General features: G+C 40.2%; 1 protein-coding gene across 1 annotated transcript in view; it reads left to right on the top strand.

Annotated features, from left to right (window-relative positions):
- chd1 (chromodomain helicase DNA binding protein 1) overlaps positions 1 to 16,679 on the top strand; it is a 52,211-nt gene extending 35,532 nt beyond the window's left edge. The window contains exons 26-36 of the mRNA XM_084383414.1: positions 485 to 623; positions 813 to 963; positions 3,288 to 3,410; positions 3,577 to 3,720; positions 3,825 to 4,097; positions 11,216 to 11,347; positions 11,748 to 11,926; positions 12,492 to 12,591; positions 12,676 to 12,718; positions 12,807 to 13,065; positions 15,068 to 16,679. Of these exons, the coding sequence (XP_084239540.1) occupies positions 485 to 623; positions 813 to 963; positions 3,288 to 3,410; positions 3,577 to 3,720; positions 3,825 to 4,097; positions 11,216 to 11,347; positions 11,748 to 11,926; positions 12,492 to 12,591; positions 12,676 to 12,718; positions 12,807 to 13,065; positions 15,068 to 15,347 (1,823 nt within the window). The 3' untranslated portion in view covers positions 15,348 to 16,679. The remainder of the gene's footprint in view (positions 1 to 484; positions 624 to 812; positions 964 to 3,287; positions 3,411 to 3,576; positions 3,721 to 3,824; positions 4,098 to 11,215; positions 11,348 to 11,747; positions 11,927 to 12,491; positions 12,592 to 12,675; positions 12,719 to 12,806; positions 13,066 to 15,067) is intronic.
- Positions 16,680 to 17,642: the final 963 nt, after the last annotated feature.

Here is a 17,642-nt window from a genome sequence, read left to right as displayed (position 1 = left end):
AATAGAAGCATTTTCACTGGACTCCCTATGGCAGTCAGGTTGATGGAGCGGAAGTGGGATAAATCCTCCTGTAATCACAAAATTTAAAAGAATTCTCTGAGCTCTCCTCTCCCTTTGGTAAATGTTTCTGAATGAGAGCAGAATCTGACGTCACTCCCAGTGTTATACCTCAAGAAGTTCTAGCTTTGTACCCAACTCTGAGCAGCTGAGCAGGGGCTTTGCCTGAAATGACATATTGTTCTTTTAATAAGTGTCTTCTCTCGGCCTGAATGTGTATGAACTCATAACGTTTGTTGTTTTGAACTTTTGTATTTCTTTTTAACTTGTTTGCCCTGGATTGTTTGACATCTGTGTTCATGCTCAGGATAATATAAAATGTTGTTTCTTTTTTCTTGCCAACATTGTGTTGGAAACAGCTTTCTGTTGCAGAATTAAATTACTAATTATGTTTAAAACTTGATTATTTTGTTCTCCTTATCATCAGGAGGCAGAAGAGGGAAGGTGAAAGGCCCTACATTCAGGATCTCTGGAGTCCAGGTTAATGCCAAGCTTGTTATATCCCATGAGGAAGAACTGGCTCCACTCCACAAAGCCATTCCTGCTGACCCTGAGGAGAGAAAGAAGTAAGGCTCTTGATAGACTTTGTGTTTTGTTAGTTTGGATTTAGCATCACAGCTTAGTTTTAGGTCTTATTCTTTGGTTAGTTAATGACACATTATTATGTATTTTCTGTATGAAGCAACCCAGTCGCAAAATAGGACGTGACCAAATATATTTGTATGTTTAGATTTTAATTGTATGTCTTTGGATAGGTATATGATTCCATGCCACTCAAAGGCAGCACACTTCGACATTGAGTGGGGGAAGGAGGATGACTCTAGCCTCCTCATAGGAATCTATGAGTATGGTTACGGCAGCTGGGAGATGATCAAGATGGACCCTGACCTCAATCTCACACATAAGGTAATTCAAGGCACAATACATTTTTAATCTGTGTAGAACTTAAAAAAGACCATGCATGATAATATATTGGCTTCTTTTTAAAATGACATGCTATACACCACATAGCTTCAGTTGCTTCGATAAATAATTTGAACCTTCCAGAAGTGAATGTAAACTGTCCCAAAAACCAAAATGTTTCTTTTATTGTATCATCCATACTTAAATATTATCATCTATACCGTAAGCTGCTGTAAATGTTAAATAGCTCTGGAATCCAGCCTTAATCACTGTTTGAGTGTAACCCATGCCACTCCTCGCTCATGAAGTATAAGAGAAAAGAACATTTCTGGTATCCCTATCCACTTTATTCAATCAGGACAGAGAACTCCATAAAGTGGCAGTCATGTCTGCTCAGACAACCCTGTTCTGGTACCTACACCAGCAATGGCAGAACAGGAAAAGCTGCCAATGGCAGTGCTTCCGGTAACAGCTTATACTACCAAACAGGCTAAGTGATGAAAAATGCTTGCAGAAAGAAAGGGGCAGCCTTGAAAAAATCTTACAAGTGTGGTTACATAGAGATGTGGGAGGGGATTGATGCATGCAAAACAAACACTTACAACAGCTCTAAGACAACCAAAAGAGTAATCATTCAGGTACTTTTACTTCTAAACCATACTTGAGTACATTTTATTACTGTAAGCTAGGGCTGGACCCGAATATATGACTATCCGTTTGTTGGGTTAGGTATTTGGTTTTCAGTTTTTGGATGCTGATAGTCGTTTGTTGTCGTTCTTGTGTTTTGCTAAATATAGACTCAGTAAAGGCGAACTGCACTGAGTGCTATCAACATTCAGTGGTGGTGCGTAAATAAGAAGGTATTTGGGTCTATTAAGGACGTTTTACTACTGGACACAGTGTTGGAGGTGGAGCCCAGTTAATTCCTCATCCTCTTCTCAGTTCCTTCCCCACCACAGAGTTGGCCTTCCTCGCCAGTTTATTCCATTTGTTTGTGCCACAGCTGGCAATGCCACCTCCCCAGCACACCACAGCAAAGAAGATGACACTGGCCACCACACGCTGGTAGAACATCCTTTGAAGCCTAGTGCACACGTTTGCCGTTTTTCACTAGCACTTTTGGCCGTGCTGAGTCAAACCTAGCCACGCATTTTTTTTTTTTCCATCACCAGTTTTTACCGTGTTGAGCTGTGCTGGTGATGGACCTGCTCCAGAGTAGGGCCAAGCAGGCTGTGGTGACGTTTCGCGACTGCAGCAAACCCATAACAAGCACCCATCTCCCCCTCATATCGATACTCAACTCATGTCTGTGCAGGAAACCTGAGAGAAAGACATTTTCAAAAGTATGTTTGTTCAGCTCTCAGTCCTTTTGTAGCCTCCGCGTGACTGTATACACTACTGACAACATCTGAGCATGCTCCTGATGACTGCGGATTGTGTCCTGGGGGATCTTCTCCCAAACCTGGATCAGGGCTTCAGTGAGCTCCTGGACATAGTGTGGCTGTACTTGGCATCATCGAATGCGCTGATACATAGGTGCTCAATTGGATTTAGGTCAGGGAAACAAGAGGGCCAGTCAATGGCATCAATGCCTTCGTCATCCAGGACCTACTTACACACTCTGTTAGGGCATTGTCCTGCACCAGGAAGAACCCAGGGCCCACTGCACCAGCGTAAGGTCTGACGATCACTCTGAGGATTTCGTCCCAGTACCTAACAGCAGTCAGGGTACTGTTGGCTATGACATGGAGCTCTGTGCGACCCTCCAAGGATATGCTTCCCCAGACCATCACTGACCAGCTGCCAAACCAGTCATGCTGGATGATGTTACAGGCAGCACAATATCCACCATGGCGTCTCTAGACCTGCCATCATCTGTGAAGAGAAATGGATGCCAGTGGCGGACCTGCCAATTCTGGTGTTCTCTCGCAAATGCCAATCGAACTGCACAGTGCTGGGCTGTGAGCACAGGTCCCGTTAGAGTATGTCGGCCCCTCATGCCACCCTCATGGAGTCTGTTTCTGGCAGTGCTCCTCCTGTTCCTCCTCGCACAAAGATTGATATGTGTGCAACAATAAGAAAAGCTGACTATAGTTGCAACTACAGTGCTATTTTGCAGCCAACTCAAACACTGGATTTCAGAGCTTTGACCACCACAAATAAATCCTTGACCTGATTGTGTATCTAATTTTTTAATGGATACATGTATCAGTAATAAAAGCTTTGTCATGTGTACTATGAATTATTTCTCCCTAATGACTCACAGGACTGTTATCTTCTTCTGAAAAAATTATATAATGATGTTTACTGTGTCCATTGTTGATCAGCTCCTACCAGACGACCCTGACAAGAAGCCACAGGCCAAACAGTTACAGACCAGAGCAGACTACCTCATCAAGTTGCTGAGCAAGGACCTGGCCAAAAAAGAAGCACAGAAACAAGCAGGGACAGTAAGTTTTACAGAAACTCTACTTTTCAAGTTTCTTCTGCATCACTAACAAATCAATAACTAGAATCACTAACTAGCTTAAACATGAGTCACTTTTTAAATCTGATGCAGATACAATTAAATGTATGTCGACCAGAATCTATCATTCCCCTTTTGTATGTATGTAGGCCAATTCGAGGAAGAGGAAACCAAGAAGTAAAAAGAGCAAAACTCTGAAACCAACTAAGACAGAGGAGGTGATGAAAAACATATCCTCAGATCCATCATCGGACAAGAGGTCAGATGATGACGATGAAATTGAGGAGGAAAAGGTAAATTCAGATTCGACTTGTACGGTTTTGCTTGCCGTAGCATGAAGTGAATGTTTCCTGTTTTCAGTTTTGAGCTGATATGTAAAATGCTATGATCCTTTCAGGCTGTGGTACCAGTGAAGGCACTAAGTAGACGGGGTCGAGCCGACAGACTGGTGGAGGAGGAGGAAGAGGAGGAGGAGGAGGAGGATGAGCCTGAGCAGGAGGAGCTTTCTTCATCAGTGGAGAGGGAGGTTAAAGGAAAAGAGATCAAAAAAGAAAGCAAAAAGGAGAAGAAGGAGGAAAGTTGGGACATTAAGGAGACCAGGGAGCCAAAAGAGAAAAAGGAAACAAGGCCTCTGGAGGCAGTACATAAACAAGAGGAGAGCATGGAAAAGGTAAACGGGGTGTCTGCATAGTCTTCATTGTTAAAAAACATCATACCTCTCATTCTGTACAATGTTAAAGAGTTCTATTCCCCCCGTCCAAAACTCTCTGTGGTCCCAATAAGTGATGCCAGTGTTTTCGCCTCCCAACTTGCTGCTATTCTACCATGAATATCACCACAGGGACTGTTTCCGTACATGTTGGAGCAGTAATTTGATCCGTGTTAGACTCGGCCACACTGCCCAGTGGGCAGCTTTACAACTTTGTAACAGTCTTTGTATAGTTAAAGCGAGCTAGCTGCTGGGTGCTCATCAAAGTACAAGGATGCAAACAACTTGCTTTTCAGGAATAGGTCAGATCTGAAGAGTTTAATATTGGGTTTGGGTTATGGATGAAGGACGATTTCTACAGTGTATTTTCTGTCACGCCAGTATGAGTTAACTACTTTGAACTCTACCGTCAACTGACCTATTGCAAGGACCTCAAATACAAAGTGTAGGGTAAAGTATTTGTCATTATTCAACACAGGGTTGCATCACAAAATGAAAGTTTGTGAACTCCTTCATGCTACATAAATACAGAACATATATACAGTTATTTATGTACAAATATACAGTACCAGTCAAAAGTTTGGACACACCTTCTTATTCAATGGTTTTTCTTTATTTTTTATTATTTTCTATATTGTGGATTAACACTGAAGACATCCAAACTATGAAGGAACACATATGGAATTATGTAGTAAACAAAGAAGTGTTAGACAAACCAGAATATGTTTTATATTGTAAAATCTTCAAAGTAGCCACCTTTTGTTTTGATGACAGCTTTCCACACTCTTAGCATTCTCTCAATCAGCTTCATGAGGTAGTCACCTGGAATGGTTTTCCAACAGTCTTGAAGGAGTTCCCCGAGGTGCTGGGCACTTGTTGGCTGCTTTGCCTTCACTCTGCAGTCCAACTCATCCCAAACCATCTCAACTGGGTTTAGGTTGGGTGATTGTGGAGGCCAGGTCATCTGACGCAGCGCTCCATCATTCTCCTTCTTGGTCAGATAGCTATAACAAAGCCTGGAGGTGTGTTTGGGGTCATTGTCCTGTTGAAAAACAAATGATGGTCCCACTAAGCGCAAACCAGATGGGATGGCATGTCGCTGAATGCTGTGGTAGCCATGCTGGTTAAGTGTGCCTTGAATTTTGAATAAATCACCAATAGTTTCATTAGCAACACACCATCACACCTCCTCCTCCATGCTTCACGGTGGGAACCACACATGTAGAAACCATCCACTCACCTTTTCTGCGTCCCACAAAGACACAGCGGGTGGAACCAAAAATCTCCAATTTGGACTCATCAGACCAAAGTATAGATTTCCACTGGTCTAAAGTCCAATCTTTGTGTTTCTTGGCCCAAACACTTCTCTTCTTGTTCTTCCTCAATAGCGGCTTCGACCATGAAGGCCTGATGTGTCTGCTACTTAGCTCTGTGAAACATTTATGTTGGCTCTAATCTGAGGTGCTGTTAATTTGTGGTTTCTGAGTCTGGTAACTCTAATGAACTTATCCTCTGCAGCAGAGGTAACTCTTGGTCTTCCTCTCCTGGGAGGGTCCTTATGAGAGCCAGTTTCATCATGTGTTTGATGGTTTTCGCGACTGCATTTGAGGTTACATTGAAAGTTCTTGAAATTTTCTGGATTGACTGACCTTCATTTCTTAAAGTAATGATGGACTGTCGTTTCTCTTTACTTAATTGAGTGGTTCTTGCTATTCCCTGTATAGAACTGTGTACCAACCCTACCTCTGCACCACACAACTGATGGTTGTGTTTTGCAGGTTGTGATGGTAATGTTACACATTAAGAAGGCAAGAAATATATCAAAAGTTCAACATCTGGGAAACGCTGTCCATCAACTTTGATGGTGTGTGAGAGCCAAGCATCAGTATTATAAACCGTCGACCTCTCCCGTCCCGCTGTAGTCCTGTGCTCTGTTGGCCTGGAACATGGCCTGCCTAGCGGCTTGCAACAGCTTGATCTGAGATGTAGTGGCGATGACAGGTCTCTGCGGGCACAACAGTCTCTGATTTCGCATTGTTGGCCAGTCTAAGTCCCATTTTGTCCAATTGCTTTTCCTGCCGACTTAAACCAAACTGGATTAGCATGGCCCTTTAGTGCGACTTTCTTCCTCCCTGGGGTGGTACAGTCTGTCAGGTTGGATGGTCGAAAGATGCCATGGGCCGTGATGGTATCAAAGTCTGCTGCTCTTAATCCAAAAACACCTGCTTTTTCTTCTCCAATGCTGATGACAGTATTTTTGCCATAGGCAGTACATGTTTCAGCAATAAAGCCGAAAGAATTACAGTTAAAAAACAAAAATGTAGCATATGTGGAGGAGCTACCAGCCACTGCATTTTCATGCAGCGTCCTTGCCATAGCATCACTGGTTATGTTGTTGTTTACTCTAGTCTTACTGGACAGTGGCTGACACAGCAGTGAAGGCTGTTAGGTTTGTCTGTGAACACACAACTCTTTCTCTGCGCTGTATGCAAGTTTTTCCCCTACCAATATAACACTTGAGCATGGTTGTAATTGTTTGACACAACTGCTTGTTAAGCTAATAACAAAATTTAATGAACAAGCTTTAAAAAAGATGTATGTAACTGAAAAGTTAGCAAGTTATTGGATTATCCCCCTCTCCCTCTCCAAGCAGTACCTCAAGGCACTGAATCGCGGCAGCACAGCTCCTGTCCTCAAGACAGATGACAGGAGGAAGGAGTGATACTGACTGAGATCTATGTTCTTCATTCTTTCAAAACTCCATCAGTATATTGATGCCAGGAATATTATTTATTTTACTAACATTTTGGATTTGTTGCGTATGCTGTTGTTAACTTTGCTGTTGCTGCTCTAGGAACAATATTTTTTTTTTTTTGGTAAATAGATCCATTTGAATCGTGTTTTTTTTTTTTTTTTTTAAATGATACATCCAATTAAAAAAAGAACATGGAAGAGTATTAATAAATAACTGGGCCAATAAGATTAAGATCAGATCCTACTAATATCATGTCTCTCTTATTCATCTGAGTATGTATATGTAATGTAATTTCAGTAATATAATCCTATAGCACAGGCCTTTGCCACGTATGACATTACAGTCTCAGTTATTCAACAAGCAGTCTCCCTTTTTTACCATATTTGTTTTCATCCTTGAAAGTTACGCAGTGTCACAACCTTCAGGGTAATACATACCAGTGGGCATCCCGGAGCAAAATGGGCTTTGTATAACAACAAAGCTAATGCTAACTGAGCTAGTGCTGTAGTATAAACACCTAAAAAACAACATGAAAAAAGAATCATTTGCACAGTGTCTCTTTCCTGCCTCCTCAATATTACAGTTTTACAAGCTGTGGTGGCAGCGGCCACATGAACAAAGCAACATACTTAACCCCAAGTTCAACAGGCTAACCTACAAAATAAACAGTAAAATAACACAAAACATAGCAGAATTTACAGCTTTCTAATTTTGAAGTCGGCTCAGCAAGTATCCATTCTGCCTCTAGCTTGTATCACTGAATCACTAGAAAGTATCCTGATCAATAACGGGTGGGATGAGAGGCGAGAAATGCGTCCTTAATGAGGACAATATTAATGGCATTACCTGCATCGATCCCCCAGCAGCAGAAACTATATGTGTGTCTCTATATTAACATGCATATTTGCGCAGAGGAACAGCTGATAAACTTTATTCCTTTTGAGAGTTTATAACTACAGCTTTTAGTTTTGCTGATTAAATGTGCCACGATATTTGTTGCAGTGACATGACTGCATTCATGAAATGTTTAAAATAACTGAAAGCAGCCTCTCACATCATAGAATTGTGTATGCACGGCCTGAACCTACCTGTGTAGGCACATCTTACTGTCTGAATGATGCGTCCTTTAAATCTTTAAATCGCATTTGACTTCAGACCAGCTTTTTGTTTGTCTATGGCGTTGTTGCTTCCTGCTTCCTTATGATAGCAATCTGCCATCAGTGCACCTGACCACGCCTCACTGTAAGACCAACACGCCCAGGGGTGCAAAGGTTTTTTTCTGATATTCGGGTTTAGGCTCGGGAGCGGGCTTCAAATGTTGCATTTCAGTCGGGCTTATTGTTGGGTTGGGTCTCTACGTCACAGGCAGCTTAATTTTCAAGCCTGTGAAGACCACTAGTGTGAATGTCCCTTTGCTGGAAGAAAAGGCTGGACCACTGACGAAGCTTCTCTGGCAGTTCAGGCGTATTTTTTTTCTGTGTGCAAGAGTAACTCCCTCTAAGGAGTTTGAACCATACCTGAGGCCTGTCTCTTGAAATAACTATGAGGCGGGGTGCCCCAGCAGCTCTTTGGTAGTATGTGCTACATGTGCAGAGGCTTTGTTCTCGCCGCAGTGACCCAGGGTTTGAATCCAGCCTGTGGCCCTTTGCTGCTTGTCATCCTCCCTCTCTTTCATCCCGTTTCCTGTCACACTCCAGCTGTACTTTCAAATAAAATAGCCATTCAAAAGGTTTATCCTCAATGGAGATCAACTCTCCCACATGCTAAGTACTATGGGGTGCAGAGGGCAAAGGTCAGACACATGAAACTGTGTGGATTCACAACTTCTGTCGGATTAAAAAGCTTTGTGTACCGCTGATTGTTTTTTATTAAGCTTAATCAAAATTGGCAAAAATGTCCAGTTGGACTCAAGGATAAATTAGTTAGATTTCTGTGGTTAGAAGTCCCCACTTTATTGGTCATAACTCAAGAACGTGTGCACTAACTAAAAATTTAACACAGATGTCTAATAGAATAAAAAGGAAGTGAAAATGTATTTCCTAAGGTCCAATGTCAACTTCAAGGTGACACATCACTTTTCTGACCAGTATTTAATGTGCTATCTTACAATCGGTGTATAGTAAATCTAAGATCCTGATTATGATTGTCAATCAGAAATCACTTGAAATAAGCTTTTAAGCAAATAATCAATTTTGAACATCAAAATCAAAAGCAGGATAAGCGATACTTTCCCAATTTTATTCCTCTCCAACCCTGCCTACTTGGACGTGTATGAAGCAGAAAAGATAAGTAAAGAAAAACAAGCTTGCAAACTGCCCACTAGTGGAAAAACAAAAGCCTCAGCTCTGGAGTCTGTGCTGTAAGGGGAATAATTTGTCTTCACAGTCTTAGTCCAGAATTTGTTGGTGTTGGTGGAGCTATGGCCAACGCTGCATACCTGAATCACTACTGACTGAATGTCAATATTGTAAATAACTGCTTTTCAGGGATGCAAACAGCGCGCCGAAAAGCGCAACTCGCTTTTTTCTTGGCCAATTAGGTGACTTGTGTGAATCGTTCAGATCCGCAGAGTTTTTGTTTTTGGGGGGTGGGGGGGTGCGCGTCTCAGCTCGGGTCAGTAAAATTAACAGGCTGACAGTGACAATCACGTGAAACTGAGGCGAACTCATTCATGGTTGCCTCTGATTATACTGATAATAGCCTACCTATTAGCTTCCAATGTAGACGCGCGACATGCGCGCTCACAACCCAAAGCGGCGCGTCGCCGCGTGCATTCAGTGCGACTGCGACGCCGTTTTTTCCCCCGTGCATGTCCGTGGAGCTTCAAAGGTGAAGGAAGCCCTAAGTGGAGAGACGTTGCCTCCGCGATGTAGAATGTGTTTTATAGAAGAGAAACACACATTTCAGGACCGCTGACTTGTATCATCAAAACAGACACATGTAAACACAAAAAGCTGAACATCACTGGACATGTCTGTTGGGATTATACAAATCAACAGTGTAAAGTAGAGCTGTCAAGATGTATGCAGTAGTTAATTATTGCATATCCTACTGTACCTATCACTCCTATTGTTTCTGATGTACAGGTGCATTAGAATGTCATGGGAGAGTTTATTAAGGCCTATGTCACTAAGTCAATTCAAAAAGTGAAACTAATACATTATATACATGTCCATTACACACCGAATTAAACATCCCATGTCTTTATTTATTCAGTTTATTTTAATAGTAATAATTATGGCTAACATTCAATGAAGACCTAAAATTCTGTATCCCCAAAAAATTAAATATTACAAAGGAACTTTTTTTTTTTTCTTTTTTTTTTTAAAGCATTGTTAATATAGGAATGTTGGCCTTCTGAAAACTATGTCCATCTAAATGCACTCAATACTTGGTTGGGGTTGAACTACTGGAAATGGACTTTTCCGTGATACTATAATGTAACACAATTAGACAATTTAGTTAGACAATTACTCTTTTTTTGTCCTGACCCGTTTGCATCCCTGGCTTTTACTTAACTGCTATTTCAGTCTTGATGGGATTTGGTTGTGTGTGGATCAATGAAAAAAACATGTGGATGTTTTACTATCTTTCTGTTGAACTGGATTGGACTGAACTGTTTTTGGGTTGTGGAGAAAACAAAACTGACTCTTTACTGATTGGTTTGAACTCTGAGACTGACCAGTGCACCAGTATTGCTTTGCCTGCTTGACTTTAATACACCTATTGAAAGCTGAAAAGTTGTGGCTCTGTGGTTTTTTCAGTGCAGTAATTAGTTGACAAAATTTAGCTTCAGAATTCCTGCATACAGCCTGGTAAAATAATGTGATATACCCTCTGTAGACGATAGTCTGAAAGGTCATATTGATAAAAATGTTATGTTGACAAATCATTTTTTGAAAATGATACACCTACAGAGCTTGTAGAAAGGTGCAGAATAAAAGTATGTATTTTCCTGAAAAACATTTTATGATTATGAATTGTCATTTTGTCATTAGCCAGCTAATGTAATCAACGTTAACATCAGCCAACGTTCCCAAAGTTAACGTTTGTTAGCTAGCGTTAGCAATGTCAACAATAGTTAGCTTGCGTTAGCAACTTTCAGTAGTGCAACAAACAGGCAACCACTTGAGGGGGCAGATGACTCAAACAACAGTGGTGTTGTGGAGTGAATACAATGGAGATAGAATGCCACATATAGTGTCTGAATGTTATCAGTAACACCTTTTAATGTATTAAATGAATTGATAATTATGGTTAATATTGTCTAAATAAGTAAACGATAATTTGGTAAGGAATTCATTTTCAAATCCTTTTTCATCAGAATGAAGTCAAGACTGAGGTACGAGAACGAGCAAAGAAAGCCTCTGATATGCCGGTCCATATCACAGCAAGTGGAGAGAATGTGCCAGTATCTGAGGAGTCTGAGGAACTGGACCAGAGGACCTTCAGTGTGGTAAGTTCCATGGATAATTAAATCTACAGATAGAACCTGATAATTATTCAGTATATATAACAACATATATTCTATGACTTAATTTAACTCAACATGGCTCGGCTTATAATATTATGTCACTGACTAAAATAATAGCATCACATTAAAACAGACCTTGATGACAAAGTTAAGATCCAATTGAATCAAAGGCAGCACAGACACTTGTTGACGTTTTGGTTACAAGGTCTTTGTAACCAAATGTCAACCTTCTTTAGAAAATAAACCGGTGCAAGTTTAGAAGAAAAAAAAATGTGTGTGAAGAAATTGCTATTTTTCATTCAGGTAAGATCCAGCAACCCATGTTGTTTCCAAATGGCATAATAAAGTTGTGGTGGGGTTCACTTTTGTTTGTATGTTGCAGTGTAAAGAGAGGATGCGGCCAGTTAAAGCAGCCCTGAAGCAGTTGGACAGACCAGAGAAAGGGCTGTCGGAGCGCGAGCAGCTTGAACATACAAGGCAGTGCCTCATAAAGATCGGAGACCATATTACAGAGTGTCTGAAGGAATATTCAAATCCTGACCAGATCAAACAGTGGAGAAAGTTAGTATGAACTGTCTCTTCTAATGATGTACCTGCATTTGGGACATCTATGCCAACTAACCCAGAATTCAGAACTTTTCCCAGTACATGTCATGAATTTCAGTTAATGTCAGGGACCTTGCAAAATCCTATAGCTGTTCTCCAAATACATACTGAATGTTTTAAGTTTGGCCCTCAGAACTACATTTTATCATTTTTGTGATTGTTTTTATGTGTATTCTAAGCCTCATCAACTGTTTATCTTTAACTGGATTGGGTTGAAATTTGTCTTGAACATCCAAGAAACCCTAAGGATACTTGCCAACACGTACAGTATTCATTTAGATAGTTGTTGATGAATGATTACAATAATCAAATTATTAACAATGAATCACTTTTCTCCTAAATGAAGAGATTGTTGGGGGGGGAAAAATTGGAGCTCAAAACCCCCCCCCCCTTTTATTTTGATTCCAAAGGATTTAACTGGGGTCACTGTCTGTTTAAATAAGGCTAAGGCTTTAATCGTTGATTAGATGTAGATGATGTATTAGTGTACATATGTTAAACTGTTGGTGTTCTTTTACAGAAACCTGTGGATATTTGTTTCAAAATTCACTGAGTTTGATGCCAGGAAGCTACATAAACTATATAAGCATGCAATCAAGAAAAGACAAGAGAATGCGCAGGTAAGTGAAGGCCCTCAGTAACTCTTTGGTTACATCCTGTTCTGACATTAGAAATCCATGATGATTATGATTTTGTCTTTTCAGGCAATGGAGAACACTAGAAACACCCACGGCTATAAACATGCAGGTACAGTCCGTTTTCTTATGTATTGCGTAGAGAAAAAGATGTACAAGTTTTCACTGTGTACTAATCCATTTGTGGTCTTTTTCTTTAGATATTGAAAGGCTGAAGGACAACTCTCACCAGGATGAGAGCAGCAGGGATAGCTGCAGCTCAGACAGGCATCAGCCTTCAGGTCGATACCATGAGAGCAGTAAGGAGAGACACAGCTCAGAATCCTACAGGAAGACCACGGGAGCGGAGTCAAGGAAAAGACCATACTCCTCCTTCAGCAATGGCAAAGACCACCGAGACAGAGATCACTACAGACCAGACAGCAGAGACAGAGACAGAGACAGAGACAGACAGGACAGGTGAGGGAAATGCTGCTTCCAGGAATATATTGTCACATTATCTACAATGATGTCAGCCTACAAGATCTAAACAAAAGGCATTAGAATTTGGAGTATAAAGCTGTCATTCCATATTTTTACAATGTCAAAGAATCCCAGTGAAAATTATGTTAGTCGGTCTTTAAATACTTTCTTATTTCTGTACTATGCCTGTGGCTCTCAGCCACAAGCCCATTGATTCCTACTGAATCAATCAAATCATTAAAGGCCAATAATAGGACTATTTTCAGCATTTTATTAATCCACATTTGGTGCTTCAGTAAGTTTCCGAAGCAGCAGGACGGTGTAAGAGGGATTAAGTCAAAATAAACTACAGTGTGCGCATGTGTTCATGGTAATGGAGTTACATGTTGCTCAGTGCAATGGTGTGGTTCATTTAGAGTGTTTTCACCAGAGGAATTTCCCAGGGGACCAAGGACATTTTTAGGAAATAAGGATATAAATTCAGGTTTCAACCGGTGAAACAGAGGTCTAAATGTATTTCTTATACGATTGTCTCAGCTGCCAAAACTTCCCTGCTCTGGAGATGGTACTTTCCAACCTATACTCTAGACTTAATGCCAGTTTAAAAACTTATTGCTAACTCTTTTTCTCTGCTTTGCTTGCATTCTCGTCTCGCTCACTGCACAATGCACTTGGTACATACATTACAAACTACACTGCCCTTACAAATGTTATCGTTTTTTAATTTTATTTATTTATTTTTTAAGGTTTCCGTCGTTCATGTTGGGTTCAATCTAAAGCTGCACAATAAATGAGTAGTTATTTTTTTATATATATATAATATATAATTATTATTATTATTATAGATCTATATAGCTTGGGAGCTTTATTAACACACTTTTTAAAAACATTTATATATATATATATATATATATATATATATGTATATATATATATATTGTAGATTTCCCAAGAAGGAGTTCTTTAATTTCCTTGAAACTTTCTTATGTGAAAGTGTTGATATTCATTGCATATACATGAAAAATTCAAAGATGTTATATTACTAAATCATTTAATCTTTTTTTATATATATATAAAAAGCTTTTTAGATTCCTACTTTTCACTGGTTGTAATATGACATTCAGTGGTTTAATTTCATGGGTAGCTATTTGTACTGTGTTTTAGTCAAACTTTCCTATCTGTTCTGTGTCAGGGCACATTGTCTAACTGGTGGGGCCACTGCCATCGGGCAGTGCAGTTGCAAGGAAAGGGTGAACTTTGCCTGCAACAGTGTGGGATTATTTGTGTCAAGTGGCATCCGCATGAATACCAGGACCCAAGGTTTCCCAACAAAACATTGTACTGTAATAAATGATCAGTGTTAATCACTTCACCTGTCAGTGGTGATAATGATGTGGCTGATCAGTGTATATATGCAATGAATATCAATCGGCCTCCAACCTGCTGTCAGACATTTCACTTCCCTAGGTCAGTTTCTTTTTTTCTTGCTGTACTCGTGATAAGTGGCAAAAACAGCATCTGAAGTGCTATGCTATGGTCATGTTGACAGAAAATATGGAGGCCATGTTGGTCAAGGTATGGCAACTGCAAACATACCTTTTTGAGGTGTTGAGTACCATCAGTTTCCGTTCCATTATCAAAATTTTATTTTATATTATTAAAAAAAAAAAAAAAAACATTCCCCCAAATTCACAATGCTTGGGCCCGAAAAGGGGGGCAACTTAGCCCCATTTTGCAGCCGGACTTGCAGTAATTGGAACCTAGGCTTTCACCAATGTTTTGCAAGCATTACATGGTACAGTTTAATGACATGTCACATCAAGTGGTCTATCTATGCCAACTCATCTTTCCACTTACAGTCTACAGTCATCCAAATGACAAAATCAAATATCAAAGTTGAAGTTGGTTCAGAATATCAGTAAACACACATCAAAAGAGTTTTGTTGTTCTAGTATCATATCTGCCTTGTTGCTAAGTCATCCTGTTTCTGTATGTGCAGATACTACAATGACAGTAAGCACAGGAAGCTAGAGGATTTCCGCTCGAGCAGAGATCGGCCGGACATGAAGGATCATTCCCATTCAGACCACCGCTCATCCTATCGCTACCACTCGGAGTGGCAGGCAGAGCAGCGAGCCTCAGCCAGCGGGCCCCGCTCTCCCAGAGACCAGCGCTCACCCTACGACTCTCGCTCACCCATGGGACACCGCTCACCCTTCGACTACTCGTCAGACCATAAGAGCACACCAGAGCAGATCTGGACCAGCCGCAAGACATAACAGGAGCTGTCCGGGTCTGCTTATAGCGACCATAGACTCAGCAACACAGCAAATGCCTTACAGGGACTGTGGACTCTAACCTAAAGCTGTTCGAAGCACTGTGTATCAGTCAGTTCATGGCTGTCATCTCCTCGCTTCAGCTGCAGCTGATCTCTGGAACCTGGGAGATGAACGCCAGGGAGCGGCTCAAACCCGTCAGCAGATAATAAAAATCAAAGAATATTTTTGTATTTAAGAGTTTAAAACTGCATCGTTGTGTTGGCTCAACAGCATGCAGCACAATTTTTTGTTATTTTTATAAACTTTTTTTTTTAATCTTAAATGGACACAATTGACCCTGAGTGCTGCCTCATATTCCCACCAACCCATGACACTGGATCCTGCATTTGACTGTTTCTTTATGTTTGTCTGTCTGTCTGTCTCTGTCTCTCTATCATGCTTAATGTGATTATCTACCTTAATTTAAGTGTTAACTTGATGAGAAGTCAGTTGTCACATGAATCATGTTAAAAGTTGATGTAAAGGTGTTTTGTTGAATCCAGTCTGGGCTCAGGCTCACCACCATTAGTACCTCATTTATACATTTACAGCATTTCTCATTTCCTCAGCAGGTTTTCTTTTTCCACCAGGTGTGGATTTATTTAATATCATCTTCGTTGTTAAAAAACAACAACAATTGGATTTTTTTTTTAATTTTTATTTTTTTCATGTTGTTTTACCTTCACTAATACTATTGTAAATTTTTGTAAAGAAGTAAATCAGTGGTCTTTTCCTCAGGCTTTTGGGATTTATTATGACTCTACTTTTCCCGATCAACTCAGGCTCTTTTGTCGTCCTACAAGTGAGTTTCTGTATAATAGTTCTTTTAATGATAATGCTTTCAGAATGTAATTTTTGGTAAAGGGAAAGTTCATTAACGATACTCAGTTTTATTCACTAGTTCTTAGTTCTTTTGCCTCAGTGTGGAAATCGGTGAGTTAAAAAGAACTGACTTCTAAAATCACAGTCTGAAAAAAAGACAATTGTCTTTCAGTAGAAGCACCTGTTAGATCTTAAATAAACTAGACTGTTTACATATTTTTTTTCTTTACCTTTCATTTTCTATTCTACGTAGGCAATAATAATGTCAATGTTTCTATGCAGCCAAGTATATTTGTGGTGAACCACCCAACTGAATGAAGTCACTGTTACGGTTCACATTGTTGTACATAAATTTCCTTTATATTTCCAAATGAATTTACACTGAAAGTGCATGAATTTTTATGAACTGTTTTATATAGTTGTTTATGAAGCCATTAAAAACAATTACTGTACTCACGCGTACCAACTCTATTGAACAATGTGTCAAGTTTTGCTTCTGTCCAAAATCTGTTCTGGAGCACACTAGGTAGGTTGATTTCATTCAATTCAGCTATCACAAGCAAAGTTCGAGCCAATTTCTATCAAGACACAATTACTGCAAATAATTCACTATTTCATTTGTGTTGGGCCAGCCAGGACCATGGTCAAGTTGCACATTTTCTATTAATACAGTATGTATATTTTTTAGATAAAATGGCTGAAGTGTTGCAGTAAATAGGATGCGAGAGAAAGGGGATAACATGCATTTAAGAGCCATAAGTAGGATTCAGACCTTAGGTCGCTGCAGTGAAGGCACAGCCTCTGTACATGGGGCGCAAGCTCTACCAACTGAGCTACTGGAACGCCCCTATATTTTCCAAACAATGGCTGAATCATCTCATTTGTTCGTATCTTCAAATCAATTTTATTTATATAGCCCAAAATCAAAATCACATTGCCTCAATGGGCTTTACAATCTGTACAGTGAACGACTCAGTCCTTAGACTTTCAATTCGAGTGAGGAAACACTTGCCATATTGAGAGAAAAAAAACCTTTTAACAAGGAAAAAAAGAAGATGGAAGAAACCTCAGGAAGAGCCACAGAGGAGGGATCCGTCTCCCAGGACAGACAGACATGCAATAGATGTTGCATGTACAGAAAAGAACAACAAAATCACAGTTTACAAGTCACATTGTTAGAATATCTGATACAAATTATAATATATGTAAAGTGTGTGGATCCAAGAGACGACGAGGCATCGCCAAGTGGTGCCCGAGCCACATGACCTCCCCTCCACCGTCGCGACCTGGAAGAGGGCAGGACACACAGGATAAATAGCAGTAAAACGGAGAAGATCAGATTGAACAGGCTTTAAATTTTGCAGAAATACAGATATAAGGAGATAGTAAAACAGGAGAGCAATGATCCAGTAGTGCCCAGGGTATGACGATAAG

The sequence above is a fragment of the Pagrus pagrus genome (assembly GCF_965226575.1).
Source record: "Pagrus pagrus genome assembly, chromosome: 19".
Taxonomy (NCBI): domain Eukaryota; kingdom Metazoa; phylum Chordata; class Actinopteri; order Spariformes; family Sparidae; genus Pagrus; species Pagrus pagrus.
This window is presented reverse-complemented; position numbering and strand designations above follow the sequence as displayed.